Raw genomic sequence first — 22,555 nt, forward strand, 5'->3', positions numbered from 1 at the left:
GAATGGTAACACAGGCAAAATCCCTGGATTCCTACTCCTTTCATGGTCCCATGAGGCATTCACCATCACAGGGGTTAGCTGAATTGCTAATTAGACTAGCCGTCCTGGAGGTGGTGAGGGCTTCTTTCTTTCTTTTTTTCTAATCACTATATTTTTAATCTCACATAATTTCTTTGATGATCATTTGAATGTTCTGGCTGGATGCAGACCTGTTCTCTCATCCCCAGTTGGCCAGCCATGGAATAAGGAGATTTGACCCAGTAAGCTTCAGACCCTTCATGTTAAAACTAACCTTATCATTTGACAGACATTTATTGAGTGACCGTTACCTGTCAGCACTATTCCAGGTGCTGAGGAAAGAGCAGTGAATGAAGGAGACAAAAGCACAGCCCTCCTGATGTTTGCTTTCTAGTGAGGAGAGAGACACAGCAAATAAAAAATACTAACATTTCAGATGATGGTAAGCTCTACGGAGAAAATTAAAGACGGTCAGGGGAATAAGGAACGTAGCTGTGTGTGCGCATTAGGTGTGGGGTAGTAAGGGAAGGCACCTTGGATAAGGTAACATTGGGCAGAGACTGGAAGGAAGTCAAAGGGCAAACCGTGTGGAGATCTGGGAAAAGAACTTTCTAGGCAGAGGGGACCACAAATGCAAAGGCCCAGATAAAGAAGCAAATTTTTTCTGATGAACAACGATGGGGCAGGACGAGTAGAGAAAGTGATAGGAGATGAGGTCAGATTGACAATGGGGCCAGATTGCACCGGGCCTTGCAAGGCCCTAGAAGGACTTTGGCTTTTACTCTGAGTGTATTGGGAGCCGTTGGCAAGTTTTGAGCAGAGGAGTCACTTTCCGGCTGTTGTGAAGGGGATGCAATATAGAGCAAAAGCCTGGGAGCAGGGAGGAGGAATGGTGGGGTCCACTGATGGTTATTTAGTAGCCACTTGTCACTTCTTACTTGAGTAATAGAACCCTGATTTTTTGGTGGCAGCAGTGTGCCCAGCTGAAATCCTTATTTCTTAGCCCTGCCTCACAACTTGACACAGTCCCGTGACTGCGTTCTGGCCAAGAAACTGTAAGTAGCATTTTTGGAACTCTGTTTACAAAGAGCCTGCTCCACTGAGTGGGAGTCTTTCTTCTTCTTTTGCTTCCTCCTCTGGAACGTAATGGCTGGAGCCCTAGTGGCCATCTTGGTCATGAGGTTACCTTTAAAATGAAGCCCCAGGCTGGGGATCGTAGAACAGAAACCTCCCACAGGTCCCTGAAGAGAGCGTAGAGATGCCTCACCAACTCTGCACTGCCTATGTTTGGACTTGTTTTCCGTGAGAGAGAAATACACGTCTATTTTGTTTAAACTCTTGTTATTTTGGGGTTTTTCAGTTATACACAGCTAAACCTAAACATAACTGACATAGGAGGCCATTGTATTAATTCAGGTGAGAGAAGATGGCGGCGTGCACCTGAGTCGTGGCAAAGGAAGTCAGATTCTGGATATTTTTTTTGAAGGTGTATAGGATTTGCAGATGGTTTAGATACAGGAGTGAGGGAAGGAGAAAAACTAAGGGAGATTTCTGGGTTTTGAGTCACTTGATAGTGCTATTATTTACAGAGATGCAGAAGACTAGGGAGAGAGCACGCCTGCGTGTGGCGTTGGGGTTGGGTGGAATCAAGAGGCTAGGGCGGTGGCAGGTCGGCCTTGCAGGGAGGGACGAATGAAACAGGAGGGAAGGCAGAGAGCATGGGGCACAGATTGGTGGGGAAATGAGGGAGCTTTTCTCCCCCTGCTCCTATTGTGCGGATCAAGCATGAGGCCAGGTCACCAGCTGAGACTGCAAGGGTGACAGCAGAGGGTGGGGATGGGAGACGAAGAAAGAGAGAAGTGTGAAACGGACATTTTAGAGAGTGGGATTGCCGGGCAGCAACAAGAGAGCATCCGTTGGAAATCTGTGCTATTTTAAAGCGAAGCGGTGAGCAATGCTGTGTGTCCTTCTGCAATCCAGTCCAGTGGCACTGTTGGGTTTAACTGGATATTGCCAGGCAAGTCCTGTACCATATAAAACGAAACGAATGAGGGATGAAAGTGTGTCTGCAAGACAGGAATCAGAATAGATCAGGAATCCAAACTGGATAAAGAAGGAAGTAAACACATGCGATGGGTGATGGATTAAGAAGTTGAGGGTTCTTGAAAAGACTGAAAAATTGCTGGAGTGTGGGCACTCGAGAAGCTAAGCGGAAGGATAGAAGGCAACAATGGTGGGATTGTTGAAAATGAGTGGCTCAGGTGAGAGAGATGAAGAGTCACCACAGAGAAAGAGAGGAAGAAGCCCAAAATATTGGATGGAGGTCAGAGTGTATAAAGTATAATATACTTTATACTTAAATAAAGCATATTAAATTACAAGACTAATAAAAAACTTGTTCACAAATTCCTATCATTAGTAGATTTATTAACTGGTTTGAATAAACACACCATCCATCAGTATAAGTACTTTAAATTAAAAAGTTTTTTTTTTGATGGGACGTTTACAGGACTTCAGAGAGTAAAGTTGTACCCAAACATCTACGTTTTGCTGGGTGAAAACACAAAGCATTTTTTTTAAATGTGAAACTTCTTTGTATCTTGATATTTTTTATTTTCCTTCTGTGAGTTTCTTTAGGCGGCTTGTCCACTAATGCAATCTTTTAAAAATTGACCTGTTTTTCCCCTCTGCAATTTTTCATGTCAAAGCTTGTTTCTTCTAAGCTGGACCTTGCACTCTTGTACTTTCCCCATAACTTTTTCACTATTTTTTAACTCATTCCCATATTTACTTATTTTTTCACATGTTTATTTTCTCTCTTCCTGCTCTATCTCCCTGTTATAACCTCACTCTTGCTCAGATGCCTTTCCTTAGGAGAAAGAACTGGGAGATGCCTTCTGTGAGAGAAGTCTCTAGATCCTGGGCAGGCCTTGTGAGCCTTGGACATTATTTTACATCTAACGAAAAACATTCAGATTACGGGGCCAAGCCTCCCGTACAGGTCCAATTTCTCAAAGGTGGTCTCGGAATCATTATGGAAATCGCTTTGCTCCTCCCATCTCCTAGTCCCTCTTCATTAACTCAAAAATTATTACTTGGGAGCCTATTCTGGGCTACTCAGTGTGCTGATTAAAGTAATTCACATTAACCGGCAATGACTGATGGACTAAATTCTCTCAGGAGCATTCACATTCCTAAAATGTGCCTATTAATCCAACAAATTTCGGATTCATGCAATAAATGTGAAACAAACCGTTAACACTCTATTTAGGATTTTCTGTGACAGAACAAAGGGGCTTCCCTTCTCTTGGGGCCCCAAAGCAGCCTTCCTGTCCCTGAGAAAGTAGGTTAGGGTAACATAAAATCAGGAAGTAGAATTTGTGTGCACGCACGTGTGAGTGTGTGTCTTAATGTGTGACCCCACCCATCTCGTCTCTAACTCTCTCCAGCCTATGATCTATGTGTCTTCTTCACTGGTTTCAAATCAGGAGCCAGAGATATTCATGTATGGCTTTTAGCTAAACCATATTATTCTTAAATTGTAAGCTCTTAATCTCAGGATCCTATTTCCTAGGTTTCCATAGAAAATTCTTCAGACACCCAACTTGATGAAGGTTTTCGGGAACACAGTCACAGAAACATAGCGTCCCTGGCTCCTGATTCTTCCTTTAATCCTGTCAGTTACTGGAATGCACAGAGTGAGCAGGGAGCCTGAGATGAGCGGCACCAGAAATTGAGGTTTCCGCTTCTCAAGGTGGCCTGGGCTAAGAACAAGTTATAGCTCATCCTCCAGTCACCCTGCAAATTACGAGGAAAAGGGCCCCGGCTGTGTGATCATATTGTGCAGTGGTTTGTATAGTGGGCTTGAGGGATTAACAGTTTTGAGTGCGGTTCCCAACCAGACTCCTAGTAGCTCCGTGACCCCGGGCAAGTCGCTTAAGCCTCAGGGGCACAGCTTCTGTACAGAGCACTACATTATTCTTAGAGAAAGCGCGGCTGATGAGAGCAGCCCTTTCGCGCATCACCCATCCCGTCGGCGGATCTGTCTGATGCAGCCCTTCCGGGAGGTTCTCTTTCAGGTCCAGAAGTTTCCTTCGGATGCAAGGGAGGCAGAGATGAAATGGGTCTGTAAGGGCTCTCTCCTCTTCATTTCTGCTAGCGGAATGACCTCCTTGAGCCCGCCCTGGACCTCCCCCACCCCCTGCCTCTCTGGTCGCTAGTGGGCGAGTAGCTGGAGGACGAGGGTGAGCAAGAAGAAAGCATCCTCTTCTCTTTCTCGTCCAGGGAGACGGGGCAAGGAGCAATTTCCTGATAATTGACACCACTTGCTCTTTTACCATCTCAGCAAAGCCTTGACCCTATGTCCATGCACCTTTCATCGGCCTTTTGTAAGCAGCTCGGGAGACAGGAGAATCAAGTTTCTGGAATGAAAAAAATATAGCAAAAGAAGTCGTGCTTCTTCCTGCTGGTGGCTGTTGACGAGAGGGAAGCCAGCGGGGCCCCCAAGAGGTCGCTGGTGGCGCAGGAACGGAGGCCAGATTGTAGGGAACGGGGGAAGGAGGAAAACACCCAGAAACTTTCTTCCTCGTTGCGAGTGCTCGCCGCCCCCCTCTCCCCGCACCCGCCTCCCCGGGCAGAGCGGTAACGTGACACCGAGAGCAGCCCGGAGACCCGCGGGGAGAGGGAGGGAGAGGGGGAGAGAGCGCTGCGGAGCGCCGGCGGGGAGAGGCGAGGAGGAGGAGGAAAGCCCCTGTCCAGGAGGTGGAGCGAGGGGCTGGTGTCCGCCTCCCGTTCCTCCCTGCCGTCTTTCCGAGGAGCCTGAACCGGGACGCACCACGCCGAGCCCGACAGACACAAAGCCGGGGGTCCACGCTGGCGCTGGAGGCGAGCCCCGGGGGCCGCGAGCGAGCCCGGGGCGCGGCGGGGCGCGGGGCGCGGGGGCGCTAGGCGGGCCGGGCGCGGGCAGCGCCCCCGAGCCGGGGCCGGCACTCGGCTGCTCGGGCCGCGGCGGGGGGACCATGCCGAGGAAAGTCTCCTGAGCCCGGCGACTTCGGCCCCTCCCCGCCCCCACCCGGCTGCCCTGCGCGCGGCCCTGCCCATGTGCAGCCGGCCGGCCGGGCTCTGCTCCTCGCAGGCGGATGGGTGACCTCTTCCCGGCACGGGCAGGCTGTGCGAGGCGGCGGAGCAGGCGATGAAGCAGCAGCAGCATCCCGGCGGCGGCGCGGATCCCTGGCCCCATGGGGCGCCTCTGGGGGGCGCCCCTGCCGGCCCGGGCGGCTGGAGGCGCCGGGTCTCCCTGCTGCCTTTCCTGCGCTTCTCGCTCCGGGACTACGGTTTCTGCATGGCCACCCTGCTGGTCTTCTGCCTGGGCTCCCTCCTCTATCAGCTCAGCGGGGGACCCCCTCGCTTCCTGCTCGACCTGCGGCAGTATTTGGGTAAGGAGGGCAGGCGGGCGCGAGGCGGCGGCGGCTGCGCCAAGTCGTGCCGGGGAGAGGGGCAGGCCGGCGAGCCCTGGTGCTCTCCCCGCGCGCCGCCGCCCCGCGGCTCCCCAGGTGGGACGCCCCGGAGCCTCGGGGCGGCGGCCCGGAGAGGAGAGCCCGCCTCCTCCCGCGCGTCCGTGTGTTTGCGCCGCGGCGGGGGCGCAGCTGGGTGGCCGTGCCCGGCAGGTACCCCGGGGCGGGGCCCTGCATACCTTCCCCCCCTCCTCCGCCCCATCGGGGGCGGAGTGCAGGCGGGTGTGTTCGCGGGTGTGTACAAGTGTGTATATTCAGGCCTGGCAGTGCGGGGCGAGGCGAGGGTTGGGGACGGCCCCCTCCATGGCATTGTTCGTGACCATAGTCCTGTCCTGTCCAGCACTCCGGGTCGTGCGGGTGGGTTTAGCTCCTCTCCATCGTCGGTGCTGCCAGTTCTGCTCCGCAGGACCCCTCCTACCCGCCGGCCTGGGTGGACCCTTCGGGTCCGCGCTGTCCCTGAGCTGGCTTGTCCTTTGGCAGCCCCCGCACACCCCGCCACCCGCAGCGAGCGGAACGCGGGGAGCAGGCTGCGCCCGGGGGTCTGGGGCTGTCCGAGGGCGCGGGTCAGCCTGGCCAGCAGTGTCGCCCGCTCCGACGGTCCTCTGCGCTGTGCGTGTCTCAAGTCAGAACTTTTTTGGGGGGCTGTGGTGTGTTGTGCGTGGTTTATTTGGAGCGAGGCCGCCTATTTTTAGTAGAGGTAAGGAAAAGGAGGTGCGGAGAGAGAAAAGAGCGGCTCCAGAGCGAAGGCGTGACCCGCAGCTCCTTCGTCCCGGCTCGGGGAGCGAGCGGTGCCAGGGCCCGGCAGCGCGCGCCCAGGTCCCCGGTACGATGCTGGCTCGCGCGCCCAGGCTGCGGGAAGACGCAGACGTCTCACGAGTCTGTGGCCAGAAGAGGTCTTGGTGGCGGGGCGGGAGGAGGCTGAGAGCGCTCCGGCTTCTTGCGAACGTCCAAGGTGGTAAGCCTGAGCCTCCCCGCAAACAGCTGGCACCTCCGAGACGCGAGCGGGTGCGCAAAGGGAAACCTCCGAAGCGTTGAAACCATAATGGGCCGAATGCCTGCGGCCGGCTGGACGCTGCCATACTCACCCGCAGAAGTCCCTTCATCGCGGAAGCCACGGGTCTAGATAGCAGACCGTTTTCGACGGAAAAAACCCACTGCAGCAAAGCGACAAATGTGTTAGCGCACTTTGAAATGTAAACGCAGATAAAATAATGCTTTTCCCATGGAGAGAAGCTCAGATTTTAAAAGTGGCACTTCTGTTTCAGTAGAAACTTTGGGAACTATGGTTTTGTAAGATGCATTAGGGAAAATGAAAGGAAAATATTGCCCAAGTAGATTTCCAAAATACAATGCTTAGCATCTGATTTCTTCGAGCATTTGGGGTAATAGGACGTTTATTAGAGAGTCACATCACTTCTTTCCCTGAGTTCTGCATTTTGGAGTCTCATAGCTTCCTAGGCTCTCAGACACCTGCTGGTGCCACAGAGGTACCTATTTTCACTGCCACTACCAATTGCTAACTGGCATAGGGAGGTAAGTGGTGTGGAAGTTCAGGGGTCTTTCTCCATAGATCTGATAATGAATTCCTTGTTGAAGTTCCTTTAAAGCAAAATATGGAGGTCAATGGTGTAGGGAAAATACAGTGGATGGGAATGAAGGCATCTGTATTGTGTCCCCAAGAGCGCTCGGCTTTGGGCAGTCACTCAAACTTCATGGGCCTCAGCTTTCTCATGGGTAAAATTAGGGGCTGGGCTAGGTTGTCTCTAACACCTCCACCCAGCTCTTAAAACGTTGTGGTCCCAATTCTCTTCTTGGGGACCTGAAAACCTGGGAGGAGGAAAGAGCAAAGGCACTACTCAGGGTAAAATCAAGAAACTTCCATATCTATCATGTTAACCTTTTGGAAATTCAGCCAAATACCGGTGGTATCCAGAATTTGGCGCTTTCAATATATATTTCAAACACATGAGGCCTGTTAGGTTTGGGGCTCAGTTGTTAGAATGGTGAATTCTCATTCTTCACTCAGGGGAGGAAGAACTGAAGGACTGAACACGGCTCCTGATAGTAATTCATCACTGAGTTTCTGACCGATAGGATGGGTTAAAAAATGACATCATGTGAACTGAAAATAGGATCCCCTTGGCCAAATTTGTTCCCTGTTGTTTTGTTACATAAACATAACGATTTTCAGGAAAAGTGGGCTTGTGGTCTCTAGGAGGGTCTAAAATACACCCTTAATAATTTAAGGCCAAGGTATCTGCAGAATTACTTTCCCCTTGTTCCCTCCATTCTATTTTTTAGTGTCTGTCAAAACAAAATTTGTGGTTAGTAAACACATCCTCTCAGTTTCCCTAGTTAGCTAATTTTGGAGGCAAAGTATTTTTCTTAAATGTAAGTTCTTATAAAGTCGAAACTTTCCAAATGAAAATAATGTTTAGAGCAAACATTTTTCTTGACAGAATATTATTTTAATATACTTGTATAATATTGTACATCTGACACCGAGTAGCCACTCGATAAATATTGTTGAAGTAATGACTGAACCTACTGTATCAAATAGATAGTGTGATAGTTGACATATTGAATATTCTTACATGAAAGCCAAGAGAGATGACCATTCACGACGAAAGCTAACATTTATTGTGGATGTGCCAATCAGTGTACATGCAGAATTAAATTGTATTCGAACAGCAATATTATAGGTAGGCTTGATTATTATCGCCATTTTTGGTATGGGAGAAATGAGGGCCAAGAGGTTCGCTGACTTTGAGGGACACACAGCAAGTAAGGCAAGACTTGAACCCGAATCCGTCTGATTCAGGTACCCATTGCACAGCGCTACGAGCAATTTAAGAGAGAAAAGGGAAATACAGCCAACATGCAAGTGGGGATCTAAAAAGCTGGCTGGCTAAAAATGATCATATTTCCATAACTTCACTTTCCTTCTCTTGATACTTTTACTCTGAGTATCTTGAGGGCCAGCGGAGAAGGGAAATAATTCAAGCAGCTGGTCTGCTCTTCACCTTACCTTCTTCCTTCATTAGTCTCCACGATGCTGCCTCCATGTGCCAGGGAACTTGACACCCCAGAGCCGTCCAACTGGAGGTGATGCGAATTGGAATCTTAAATTCTCGATCTTTCTCTCTCTTTAGCAGTTGTTCTTTGTCTAGGCTGGTAGTTCTCAGTGTGTGGTCCATGGACCTGCAGCTTCAGTTTTACCTGGAAACTTGTTACAAGTGCAAATTCTCACATCTCATCCCAGACCTGCTAAATGCAAGCTTCTGGGCGTGGGACCCAGCAATCGGTGTTCTAGCAAATCTTCCAGGTGATTCTCATGCCGGCTCAAGTTCGAGAACCATTGTTCTAGAGCAAATCATTGCTTTCAGGAAGCTTCCTATGTATTTGAGAGAAAGAGCAGGGATGAGAGAGAGAAGAGATTTAGAAAGTGTTTTAAAGGTGATGTCCATGGTTTCATTTTTTTAATTTCAAGTTTTAAAAATGCATCTGCTTTGGGGCTTAAGCCCCGTTATTTCAAGGAAAGGACCAGCCAACAGCTGCAGCCCCAGCTGGCTTTAGATGCTCTGAGGTTAGGAGATGCACAGAATAGGGTGAAGCCAGGCAACCAGAAAGAACAGTGTGAAGGAGAAAAGGAAAGGAGTCAATAATGATGCTTCTCTCCCCACAGGAGCTGGGTTCAAACAGTCCTTCCTTCTAGTCAGTTTGGGGAAGGACAAAGTCTCCTTAAAGATACTTTCTGCTGCAAGAAATTTGAGAAAAAGAAGGTATTGGGGCCGGCGCAGTGGTGTAGCGGTTAAGTTCGTGCACTCCACTTCACAGCCCGGGGTTCGCTGGTTCGGATCCCAGGCACGCACCGCGCCGCTTGTCGAGCCATGCTGTGGCGGCGTCCCATATGAAGTAGAGGAAGATGGGCACGGATGTTAGCCCAGGGCCAGTCTTCCTCAGCAAAAGAGGAGGATTGGCAGATGTTAGCTCAGGGCCGATCTTCCTCACCAAAAAAAAAAAAAAAAGAAAAAGAAGGTATTTTAGGGGGAGGAAAATTATGCAGGGATAACTATTGTCTTGGTTTTTTTCCTCCTTGAAATGGGTGGAGGGAGGAGAATGCAAACATACAATGGAGTAAATAGATGAATATAGCAAATTTCTGTACTTAAGCTTAGAGACCATAGTCGTTCTAATTCAGTGAAATTATTTCATTTCTTTTGCAGTGGCTTTCAGGTTTGGTTTGTATGGAAAAGAAACAAAAATCAAATAAAATCTCCTCCCAAAATTAGGTTGTGATGCAGCCTCTGCCAGTAGCCTCATTGCTTATGAGTTGTGGAAATATCGAAAACTTGGAATAACACTCGTCCACTGATGTAAATTGAATACGCCAGATGGCTTACTACCGATCTCATACAACGGGCAAACTCTCATGGTTTACCATCAAATATTGGATATGAGATTTAGCCTTTATAAGAACTAAATTTGTTGGATTAATCCCGAGTTGATATGTTTTCCTTTCCATATTTAATTTATATGACTAAATAGAGATATACTACTTTAGTTTTCAGAATTGCCAATCTTTATATGTGTTAGATACGAGCATGGCAATTTTGAGTCAAAAAATGAGAGAGAGAAAGATGTAACTTTATTGAATCTGAAATTCTCTAGGTTTAAATGAATTTAAAGGAAAATGTGAAAAAAGAAGTTCAGGTCTGTTACAAAATAGTTTCTCTAAACCTTAAAAGCCAAATTTAATTTTTCTTCTGCACATCATGCATGGTTTAAATATAGTACTCCAGGCCCCAGACAGCAATCTAGGAAATGAATGCATAAAATATGATGTTATCAATAGAAATTGTTGACATAAAAAGAAAATGACATTCTTGTTCATAGCTGCAAATTTATCTTATAGGGTTGGTTCAGGACACAGTAAGTAGCACTGTATTTGAGGAAGGAGAGAAAATGGAATTCAACTATGGCAGACTGTTCTGTAAACACAGCATGAATGGTGAAAAGCATTCTGTCTTGTAAACTATTTTTAATGTAGACTGGTCTCAGTGTGAATTGTTTAAAAATACATATAAATATGTATTATCTGGATACTGTCTTTCTTCAAATTCCCTGTCATCCATCCAGGTTTAAAACACTAGTTGGTTTTGTATCTGAGAGGTCAAGCTTTTTGAGTCCCAAAAGAAATAGTATCTTTTGCTTCCCCAGAGAGAAGCCGTAGGAGCAGAAACTAGCTTGCCCTGCAGCTGTGCTGACGGGCATCAGTGATGGACAATGAAAAGGCATCTTATTTGACACACTGCAGCTGCTAGAATTATTAGGAGTTATCACTTGCCTTTTTTTTTTTTTTTTGGAAAGAAGTAAGACTAGACCACAAATAAACTTTGTCTTACCTATATTTATTTTTATCATAGAAACTTAACTTAAAGCAAACAGTGATATACATAAACGCTTTATCAGAAATAGGGACAGAAACACTAACATTTCACCAAAAATTCTTATTTGCAAAAGTCAAAAGAATGTAGGGACTATTGTGCAAGAAAATTCTAACTGAAGCTTATTTCAGTATATGCTAATAATTCTTTAAACAGCTTTATTGAAATATAATCTCAAACAATACAATTCACCCATTTAAATTTTTTAATAGTTTTTAGTATATTCATAGACAAATGAACCATTATTGTAGTCAATTTTAGAACATGTTCATCACCACGGAGAGACCCCACACTCTTTAGCTATCGCCTCATTATTCCTCCATCTCCCCAGCCCTAAGCAGCCACTAATCTACTTTCTGTCTCTGTAGGTTCTGGGCATTTCATAGAAATGAAATCATATAATATGTGGTCTTTTGTGACTGGCTTCTTTCACTTAGTGTATTGTTTTCAAGGTCCATCCATGTTGTAGCATGTATCCATACTTCATTCCTTTTTATGGCTGAATAATATTCCATTGTATGGATAGACCACATTTCGTTTATCCATTCATCTGTTGATTGACATTTGGGTTGTTTCTGTCTTTTGGCCATTGTGCATAGTGCTGCTATGAACTTTTGTGTGCAAGTTTTTGTTTGAACACCTATTTTCTGTTCTTCTGGGTGTATACCTAGGAGTGGATTGCTAGATCATGTGGTAATTCTATGTTTAATTCATTGAGGGACTGCCAAACTGTTTTCCACAGTGGCTGCACCATTGTACATCCCTACCAGCAAGGTATGAGAGTTCCAGTTTCTCTAGATCCTTACCAACACTTGTTATTTCCCATTATTTTGATTATACCATCCTAATGGGTGTGAAGTGGTATCTTGTGGTTTTGATTTGCATTTCCCTAATGATTAGTGATGTTGAGCATATTTTCATGTGCTTGTTGGCCATTTGTATATCTTCTTTGGAAAAATGTCTATTCACATCCTTTGCCTGTTTTTGAATTGTGTTGTCCTTTTGTTTTTGAGTTTTAAGTGTTCTTTATATATTCTGGATACGAGACCCTGATCAGTTATATGATTTTGCTATTTATGTTGAAGTTGCAAAAAGTGATACTGACTGAAACACAATACTGTTATTATGTATTATTCTCTGTATCATAGGTGTGCACCTTCTCAAGGAGAAAGAAATTCGTTTTATATTTTAGTCACTTTCAAAGTGCTAAGTACAGTGCCTGGGTATATAGTAAAACCTAAATAAATTCCTAACAATTGACTGAAAACAAGGAGCTCTTCAAAGGAATCTTGGGGGTCTTGTTTTACACTTGTGGATTTCTTTGAATAGTAAATACTTTGTCTGCATTTGGCTCTAATGTATGAAAATTCATGGATAGCTAGCATGTATACATTTTACAGATGTCACAAAGATTACTGTGCCTTGTATGTGGAATATGAGTGTAGCCGATTTTGAGCAGCAGATGATAGTACAAGGGCTGTGAATCTTTTGTCTTTGTATTTAGTCACTAGAATGGAGCTCATGAGCTCAGTAGGGGAAAACATTCAAGTACATTGTGTTCCTTATACAATGCACCATGAGGCTACAAAGGAGATCTTGAGCACTCTTATAAAATTGGAATTGATATGTGATTCATTTTTTATTTATGTTGTGGTATAATATAGGGGCCAAATATATAGGAACAATATTTCCTATATATGTTTCTCTTTCGTACAATAACATGAATTTTAGGAAGAAATAATAATTGTTTTTCCAAAAGTGTTAGAAATTTTTAGTAGGTTTTAAAAATATATATTATCAAAATAAGAAGCTTTAAAGTAGGCACAGTCATTCTGTGCTGCCTGGTAGAGCCTCGATTTGAATAATTTGTTAACACTCCCATATTAAAAATTACCAGGGAGCCAGATAGCTGTTAGTGTTGAGGATATGCTGTACCCCTTGGCCTGTCTCAGGTTTTATGTCAGTTGTCTGTAATTTCCCAAAGATAGCCACTGGCTCATTTTTCTTGTCTCACCACCTGCCTTCGCTTCTACTATTGCCTCTATACTGATGGTTTAGGAAGCTCAGATTCCCATGATGGTCTCTGAACTCCTGTAGTATTTATTTCACGATCACTTCTGAAGTTTTGACGTTCTGCCTTTGTACCGTGATAATTTGTGGGCAACCTCCTTGAAAGAAGGAAGCTTCCTCAGTCCTTTCCATCTCTGCTCTGACACCTCTCCTGAATGCTCTGCACAGGCCCTCAGGGAGTCTCTGTTGATTCAGTATATTGGCTCAGCAGGCTGTTCTTTGCTAGGATTCCATATCCTGCTCCATCTCCTGAGCATATGCAAAAGGATGCCAGGAAAGACTCAAGTTCAGTTGATGTCTACAGCTGTCTCCTCCTGGCTATTTGAAGCGCATGCTCCCGGCAAAGATATTCAAACCACTATGACATATAGTTCTATAAACATTTCCTTCTGTGCACGGTGATAACTGTCCACCTCTCACCTGTGGGGATTTGGAAGTACATTTATAGAGCTCTTCCTGTAACTAAGAATACCTGAGGTCAATCTAGAGATTTGTCTGCACACAACCAGACTGCAGACTTCTTGTTTCTTGTGACTTTCCTGAAGCCCAGACCAGTGGTTTTGGGAGTTTGCAGAATAGCAACTTATTTCTCTCTCCAAGGCAGTGTCTTCTTTAGGTAGCAATTTATGTTAAATCAGCTAGTACATTTCAAGCATGACTTTGAGTCTTAAAGGAGATGAGACCATACATAAGATGATGTGGTTTTCAAAACACTGATTGGACGGATTTTAACCTAGAACCACAAAATGGTAGACTATAAAATTAGAGCTCAGTGCACAAACCCATTGACCCTTGTTTGATGAAAGATATTGAAATAACCTTAAGTCGTGGCTTTGATTAATTCTTAGTTATTCATTGACAGATGATTTAAATAACCATTTGCGTTTATTTAACTGCACTGTGTTTCTGGAAACACCCTTGATTTTTTTTCTAGTTCAGTGAGTATGACTTTCACAGTCTTGATGAAAATAAAAACGAAAGTATTCTGAAACATGTAAATTGCTTTCTTCAGTCATTCAGCAAATATTCATTGAAGGCTTTATGTGGGCCAGAAGCATCAGACATTAGAAAGAACATGGTTTTAGAGTAGAGACCTGGGTGTGAATCACTGTTCTAGAACTTATTAGCTGGGAGTACTTGGGCAATCTTCCTAACTTCTCTGAACCTCAGGTGTTTTGATGGGATTAATAATTGCTGTTTTATAGGGGACTTCTCTCACCCAAGGCCCGGCGCCTGAATTCAACAAATGTCAATTTTCTAGCCTTATTCTTTGTTTCTCTCAGCCTCCTTTTTCTTCTGGCACACATACACGTGTGCACATGCACAAACACGCATGTGCACACACACTCATACCAGCACACACGGTAGTAGAACGTGCACATTCGCTCATGGCTTGGCTTCCATTTGAAAGAACCATTCTAACCAAGAAATAATGAAATTACTAAACTAGTATTTTTGTGGCTAATCTTGTCACCCTCAGCCTCAGATTGGCGAGGGCTCTTCAACAGCTGACAAGCTCCCGTCTCTTGCCCGTTAATTGTACACACAAATCTTAATGCTTCGTATCCTGCCTTCTGCTTCCTGGAGACAGTCTTTAAAGAACACATTCTTTGCACAGCTTGCTTTCCTCTGTTTTGAATTTATCCACGCTTTTTTTTTCTGCATTCACAAAATAAAAATAGTTGCTCAGAGGGAGAACGTTGCAGCTTACTCTCTGGGATCGCCAGCTGTTCTAGGACAAGAACTAGAGATCCATAAATCACGTCCTTTCAAACACTCATAATGCCAGCGTACACTGTGACTGCTGTAAGAACTTCCCCCACTTATGCTGGAACCACCATGCCCAGTAGTATGGCCACTTTCTTTCCTCTAGTTCCCATTTCCCTTCTACTGGAAGTCAGGGCAAGAACAGGGAACCAAAGTAGTGGATCAAGTCTTTGCCAAGGGGCTGGTGAACTTGCTTCTATTTTCCGTTCTCTGCTTCTTCACGTTGCCTTGGCCTGTCCAGCCTCTGACGAGTGTTGGGGCAAGTGAGGGCCAAAGGCCATTACCATCCAGTGTAGCTGGTCACTCAACTTCTTGAGAAGTTGAAAGCAAATGTGATTTTACGTTATTTAATAGAAAGTTAAATTTTGACTAGGAAAACCGTGACCTTCAGTTCCGACGCAGAGCTTCCTGCGTTTGACATGAAGGCTGTTTGACATGAATGCCTTCCCACTGGATAAGCAGAACTGGCAGGTAAAGCTGGGCGGGTTGATGGAAGGGGCACTGGACCTGAGTCTAGAAGGAGTCCCCAGATAGCTCAGTGGTCTGTGCTAAGTTCCATGATCCTCCTAGGCTTAAGTTTCTTCACTTCTAAAATGACAAAGTTTGATTAGGTCCATGATTCCCAATTGTTTTTCTTTCCTAGGACCCAATTAGCAGCAGTGCCTTTATGTGGTCTTGATGGTCCATCTGAGAATATGTCCCAGTGGCCAGGAGACAGAGAATGGGGGTGGCTTTGGAGTTCTTTAAAGAAGTTCTCTAGGTGATTTTTATATGCAGGCCCATGGGATGGTGACTCTTTTCTCTTTAGAATCACAGAAATAGCTGCTTTCTAAGGTCCCATCTACTCTTCATATCATGTGATGAAAGAGATAGAAGCCATTTAACTGTAGCAACTGAAAATATAAGGCTGTTTCCTTTGGAGCCAAATGCTCATGTAACAGATTGCAGGAGTCTGCAAGTGACTAAGGCAAGTAGAATATGCAAAAACACTTTAGGCCATCATTTTCAAAGTCTTAATCATAGTTTTCTGTGTGGTTTTTTTTGGTCTTAATTAAAATTGGCAGCACTTTTCTCAATGTCAACAGTTTGCTTTGGCCTATCTGGGCAATAAAGGGATAATCTTGCTCCAGAAAATTGGGAAGCAGAATGTCCCCAGGAAGGCGGAGAGAGAGAGAGAGGATACAGAGTAAGACGTGGCTTTACAGAATTCGAAGTCTAACATGGTGATAGGAAGAAGGAAGGAAAACAAATAGGGATAAGAAAGCTGTGTGGTTCAAAGAAGGTCCTCAGAACCTCTGCCCACCTGCCTGCTACTGGTCATCCCGTTCCATCTTGGACAGCTCCAGTGGCTGAGAGAGTTTTCTACAGTGTGGCGAGCCTCTTGTTTGTAGCGTCCATCTACTTCTGCTGGTTCTTCGGGGAGCTACATTGAATAGTCTGTGGGACTTCACTGACTTTCAAAGAATTGAAAATACGAAGATGACTGTCACGCCTCCTCCTCCCCACACGTGTGTAAACCTTGTCCAGGCAAATGGGTCTATCCTCCAGCCGTTCCTCGTCTGAAGTCACTTTCAGACACAGAAAGCACAAACAATAAAAGAAAAAAACGACATTAAAGTGAAACCTTCTGAACAATAACACCTCATAAACAAAGCAAAAAGGCCCAGATTGGGGACAGACGTTTCTCTAGGAAATGGGGTTAATATGCATACATTCAAAAGATCGATAAATCAGTAAGAAAAAGAGAATTCAAGAGATAAATGGGCAGAGAATATGAGCACGCAGTTCACAGAAGAGGAAACACAACTGGCCGATAAGCATATGAAAAGATGAAGTGATCTGCATTCCTTATGCATCTTGATCCCTTTCCTCTGTCTATATGGCCCTCCACTGGCCTGTAGACCTGGAGAATTCTCTAGCTCCCTTGGTTTGTGAGCCTGCTTTGTGGAGAAGAGTCACCATCAGAGGGGACTCTTCTAAACTGTCTTCTTTGGAGAATGACTGCCCCACGTCCACCCTTGTTCTGTGGTTATGACAGGCGAGCGGAGACAGGGGTAGCTCTCTGGAGCCCTGTCTCAGGTCCTAAATACAGAAGTCTCGTGAAGTTCTCGGAGCCAGGTTTGTGTTGGATGGTCTGCCCACTGAGATGCCCTTCTCTGCACTCAGAACCACAGCCAGCAAGCCATGCACAGTTAATAGCAAACAGCGCTCTGCATTCTGCTCTGATTCCCTCGTCTCTGCGACTTTGCTGAGTCTGTAAGGAGCAGAGGGCAGAAGGAACTGACGTGGTGCTTCGAATGCAGCATGTTGCCTGGAAGTATTTTCTCAATATCTGAGAAAACAGTGGAACTGACTCATCTGGTGAGAGTTCTACAGGAATCTGATTGCAGATTTCTTGCCATTGCATTCTGCTTTAGTGTCAAAATTCATCCAAGAACGTGCCAAAAAGATGTGTGTAAAATCACATACAGATTTAGACACTTGAAGAGGAAGTTATTTTTACCACAGTGGGGAAGAAAACAGAAGGTGACGACTGGCAGAGAAGCCAAGGCAGGGCTGAGGAAGGAGGTGAGGTGTCCGGGCAGCTGGGGCCCGGGCATGCGTGCATCTCCAGTCTTGCCAGACTGGCCTAGGGCTTGTGGTGCGGTCGCCTCCTAGCAGGTCGAGTGAGGAGTTCCTGCGTGGAAGCCTTGCCCAGAGGAGAAACATGCTAACATAACCTCTGAGTAGGATGCCAGCGTAAGCAGCGTGGGATTAACACTGGTTACTCCTGCAAATGTGTCGTGTGCTCTCCAGAGCAGTTCTGTAGAAGCTGCTCTCTAACTAAGAGCTGTGTAGGACATGGACGTGAAAATGGAGGAGAAGATTCTGGAAAGCTACATAAATATGAAAACCAAGTGGCACAGTGTCTTTATTTTGCTTTAGCAGATGACAGGATTGAGGCCGAATTATTTTCTTTGCTCGTGCTTTTCCCGACTCAAAAGGCTGTTCTTGTTTGCTTGCCCAGTGAAGATCCAAGGCCTTACGGAGTCTGAAATGTTTGTGGTTTTGTTCTCCTAGTCATGCTGTGAGATGAAGAGGTTCCCAGAAATTAAAGGGAGGGAGAAGGAAACATTTGATGCTAGCATTTGTTAGCATCCATCACCTCTGTCTTTTTATTGCACTTTTCACCTGGGCAAGAGATAGCTAGAGCTACCATTTAGTGATAATGTTTTGAATCTTATAAGCCTGTAGCTTGATGGTGCACTTTTCAAATGCATTTGGGCAATGCTTTATTCAAGCATTCTTATGTCTTGCTCTTCTGTTCCTTGTGGCTGGGGAGAGTTGTGTAAGGTCATGTGCCCGCATTGTGAAATGTATGTGGTTACAATGGTACCAATCCGTTTCCGACCTGAACTTTGGCATAGAGTGTGTGTAGGCAGGCTGTTAGCTGTGCTCGCTAGCTTGGTAGGGAGAACCTACTAGAACATACTTTGGTCACCGGGCAGGCTTCTATTATTATTTTTTTTTTTTGGTGAGGAAGATTGTCGCTGAGCTAACGTCTGTGCCAATCTTCCCCCATTTTGCATATGGGACGCCGCCACAGCATGGCTTGATGAGTGGTTCATAGGTCCCTGCCAGGGATCTGAACCCGTGAACCCCAGGCCGCCGAAGAGGAGTGTGTGAACTGAACCACTATGCCACCGGGCCGGCCCCATGGGCAGGCTTCTATTTTTGTTTTATTTCTTTTATGGCGTAATGCATTGCTGTTTCAAAATACAACCCCCTTTGGCCAGAATTTTCCTGGCCACTTTATCTGAATGATAGGTGACTTTTTGTTAATTTCAGAGTAAGTCTTGCCCACAAGGCTTACACTCATTGGAGTTTCACTCAGTGAGACCTAAAGGATCAGAGAACATGTGTTTTCCTATTACTTTCATATGCCCACGTCCTTCACACTTGGCTTGGCAGTCATCCTCCCCTTCTGTCATCTGTTCCATCGTTCCAGGTTCATTCCTTCAACAGATGTTCATCAAACTCCAGTTACGTGCTGGGTGCTGGAGACAGTGTGACTAATAACACTGCCCTTGGGGGCTGCATGCTACTTAGGGGGCAGAGAAAGACTTGGGATAAATGTAAGGAGTGATGAACGGGGGCCTGTGGGAAGCTACAGGAAGGGGAGAGAAGCGAGGATTAGTTGTGCCTGGCTATGGTTAGGCTGATGATGTCTTTGGTTAAGGCGCTGTTTATGCCAGTACATCAGGGGTCTTCAAGTCTGGCTGCACGATAGAATTGCCTGGAGGGCTTTGGGAAAGACAGATTTTCATTCATCTGGTCAGGGATGGGGCTTGGACAGCTGTATTTGTTAAAAGCTCCCTATGCAACGAAGGTAGAGAACCTCAGTAGTAGATACAGGCCAGTTTTGTGTGTGCATTAAGTCGTCTTATAGTATTTTAGGGATGCTTAATTGAACCTATAATCTTTAATTTGGCTGTGAATTATAACACTTTAGCTTTCGGCTTCTCTATACCAGCTCTTCTCAAATTTTAATGTGTTGAGCCAGCCCCGATGGTCTAGTGGTTAAAGTTCGGCGCTCTCACCGCTTTGGTGGCCCAGGTTCATTTCCCAGTTGCAGAACCACACCACCCGTCTGTCAGTTGCCATGCCGTGGCGGCGGCTCACATAGAAGAGCTAGAAGGACTTACAACTAGAATATACCACTATGTACTGGGGCTTTGAGGAGGGGGAAAAGAAAAGAGGAAGATTGGCAACAAATGTTAGCTCAGGGCGAATCTTTCCCTGCAAAAAAGAAAAAATTTTAATGTGTATTCATATCATCTGGAGATTTGTTAAACTGTAGATTCGATGCAGTAGGTCTCGGGTGGGGCCTGGGATTCTGCATTTCCAACCAGCTCCTAGGTGTTACCCATGCTCCAGTTGGAGGGCCATACTTTGAGTATCAAGGGTCTACACTGTAGCATTTCTAGGAAGTAATTAACAGTCTTGTAAACAGACCAATGAGTCAGGGTTCAGCCTACCCCTTAAAGACCTGTGCTATTAAACATTTTATAAATTTCTTTTCAATTGAATTTTTATTCATCAATTTGATTGTTCAGATTTAAGAACATTAGGTTTTTTTTAAAGTGAGAATCACACACTTGCATGATTCAAATTTACAATGCCTATTTTTTTTTTTTTTATTACTCTCTGCAATCCACAGTATTGAAATACAGGCTGGTGATTTGTGAACATACAGATTTTGACCTAATGTCAAGTTCATTAATCAGCATAGGAAGTAAAACAATTGGTCTTGCGTATGGAGTTTCTTCAAATAGTTGTCGCAGATTCTTGCACTGTTTTAAATTTTGGCATTGAGGCGTAGCATCAGAATTCATTGCCAAGTGTCTCTATTATCCAGATACGCCAGATAAAGTTTTTTTAATGGTCAGAGCAAATAATTGGATGCAAATAATTACACTGATTTGGTGTAATGCTTTTAAAACACAATTTTAAGAAATAATTAAAGCTCTTAATACATGCCCATTATGGAAAACTGGAAAATAGAGAGAAGCCCAAAGAAGAAAGTAAAAAGCCTCTTAGGTGCTTTACTCACAACTGCTCTGGTTTGGTTACACACTTCCTCCATTCACCAGTATCATTCCACATCTTGACGTATTCTACAACATTGGTTTTCAGGGTGGCGGAGTAGCTTGTGAATGTACAGTGATTCCTTTAGCAAGGCCTTTTTTTTTTGCTGAGGAAGATTGGCCCTGAGCTAACATCTGTGCCCATCTTCCTCTATTTTGTATGAGAGCTGCTGCCACAGCATGGCCGCTGCCGAGTGGTGTTAGGTCGGCACCTGGGCACCGAACTTGGGCCACCGAAGCAGAGTGTGTCAAACTTAACCACCAGGCCACCGGGCTGGCCCCAAGCCCTTTTTGATATTCAGCCTATGTCTAGTTTTTCATGATTCTAGATAAAGCTGTGATGAACACTGTTAAATTTTTGCATACTTCTCTACTTCCCTGGGATAAATTCCCTCACTTGGAATTGCTGGGTTAAAGTGTGTGCCCATTTTTAAATTGCTTTTAGGATAAATTGCTATCTTTTTTGGTGTATTTCACCAGCAGTCTATAACCTCTTTTGCTCTTATCCTTTTAAGCACTGGATATAATCTTAGAAAACTCCTCACTCATTCAATTGGTGACAATGATATTCTTACACTTTAATTTGGACTTGTTTGAATATTAGTGAAACTGAACAATTTGACTATGACATCTTTCTTCTTTGGGGAGTTACAGTTTTATACTTATTTTTTCCCTCTAGATGGGTTCTTCTTTCTCATCAATTGTAAGAATTCTTTAGAGATGAAGGGTAGTAGCCCTTCACCATATGTGCAAATAATCATCTTCTCGTTTTTTATTGCCTTTAGTTTTTTAAATCAGTGTCTTTTATTTTTCCTGTACACTAATTAGCTTTTTTCCATTTATTATTTTTTTTTTGTTTTTACGCTTAGAAAGGCCTTAAATCCTGACCTCAAATACATAGTCTCTATATTTTCTTCCAGTTTTTTTGTTGTTTTACTTTCTCATTTACTTTTTGAATCTTTCTGGCATTTATTTTGGTGTAAATTAACTGCATGATTTGGCAAGTCTGGCTAGAGACAAAGTCGTCCTTTTTGAATGATGTCATTCTTTAACAGCGAATTCATTTTTCAAACATTGAAATGAATTGATTTGGGTTTAGTTCTTTTCAGATGATCTGAAACCCTGTTTGCCGTTTCATCCTAAACGTTTGCGGGTGGGAGGGCCTCTGAGGCCGGCTGGTACCTTCCGTGGGGCTAGAACCTGCGCCCGGCCTCCTCTCCTTCCGCGGCCACTCCCAGCTGAGCCTCTCAGCGCCAGTCCCAGCTCCCGGGCTGCCCCCATTGTTTCTGGAGGGAACTTGCTGTGTGTCAGAGCATTGTGTATCTCAGGCCAGGTGGACACACCACTCTCCTTCTGCCCTGCCTGAGTTGCCTGAGTGCAGGTCTGGGCACATTACTAGGTCTCAGCCTCTTGGATTTCCTCTGGGTCTCAGCAAAAATTGAGTCCTCCCAACAGCCACGGGCACTCTTTTCACTTGGGCTGGAAACCTTAGCTGGGGTGTTGGGGGAGGTCCTTGACGACAGCCTGACTCTACAAGCGCTCACTTTAACACTATTTTTATAAGCAGCTAGATGATAATAAGTTGTTTGGTTCCCGTGGGTTATTCTTTTTAATGTTTATAAAATTCAAGGGACCACAATTTGAAAACAGGGATATTTAAAGGCCAACCATATGGGCTTGTAGAGCTACATTTTCTTTTTAGGAAACCACATTTCTTATGTGAATTGGCCTTCAACAGGGTGTTTAATACTACAAGAGGCAGTGTAGTGAAACAGAGCACTGGGCTTCACATGAGAAGCCCTCTGTCTGAGTCCTGGCATTGCCATCCCGCAGCTGTGTGACCTTGGGTAATTCACTTAACCTCTCTGAGTCCCGGTTGGAACTTTAGAGGGACTCTTTCTATTCTAGAACAGCAAACCACCAGATTATAAAGAGAATGTTATCTGGTACTCTGCTGCCTGGAGTACTGTGAAAATTTGCATTTATAATATCTGCTAATACACATCTTCGTTTTAATTATCCATGCAGAAGCCCAACCAGAGCAGGTGGCGCTCCCCGGAGTGTAGGAGCCAGAGGGATGTTACTTACTGTGGCGTGTGTGTATGTGTGTGGG

At 45.0% G+C, this 22,555-nt stretch overlaps 1 protein-coding gene across 2 annotated transcripts in view; it reads left to right on the forward strand.

Moving 5' to 3' along the window:
* Window positions 1-4,669: 4,669 nt before the first annotated feature.
* The window catches only part of UST (uronyl 2-sulfotransferase), a 293,864-nt gene continuing 275,978 nt past the window's right edge, over window positions 4,670-22,555 (forward strand). Inside the window, exon 1 of one of the 2 annotated variants that reach the window (XM_058534248.1) lies at window positions 4,670-5,453. In XM_058534248.1, coding sequence (XP_058390231.1) covers window positions 5,210-5,453 — 244 coding nt within the window. In that variant the 5' untranslated portion in view covers window positions 4,670-5,209. The remainder of the gene's footprint in view (window positions 5,454-22,555) is intronic. The other variant, XM_058534249.1, reaches the window with a different exon arrangement.

The sequence above is a fragment of the Diceros bicornis genome, chromosome 39 (assembly GCF_020826845.1).
Source record: "Diceros bicornis minor isolate mBicDic1 chromosome 39, mDicBic1.mat.cur, whole genome shotgun sequence".
NCBI lineage: Eukaryota > Metazoa > Chordata > Mammalia > Perissodactyla > Rhinocerotidae > Diceros > Diceros bicornis.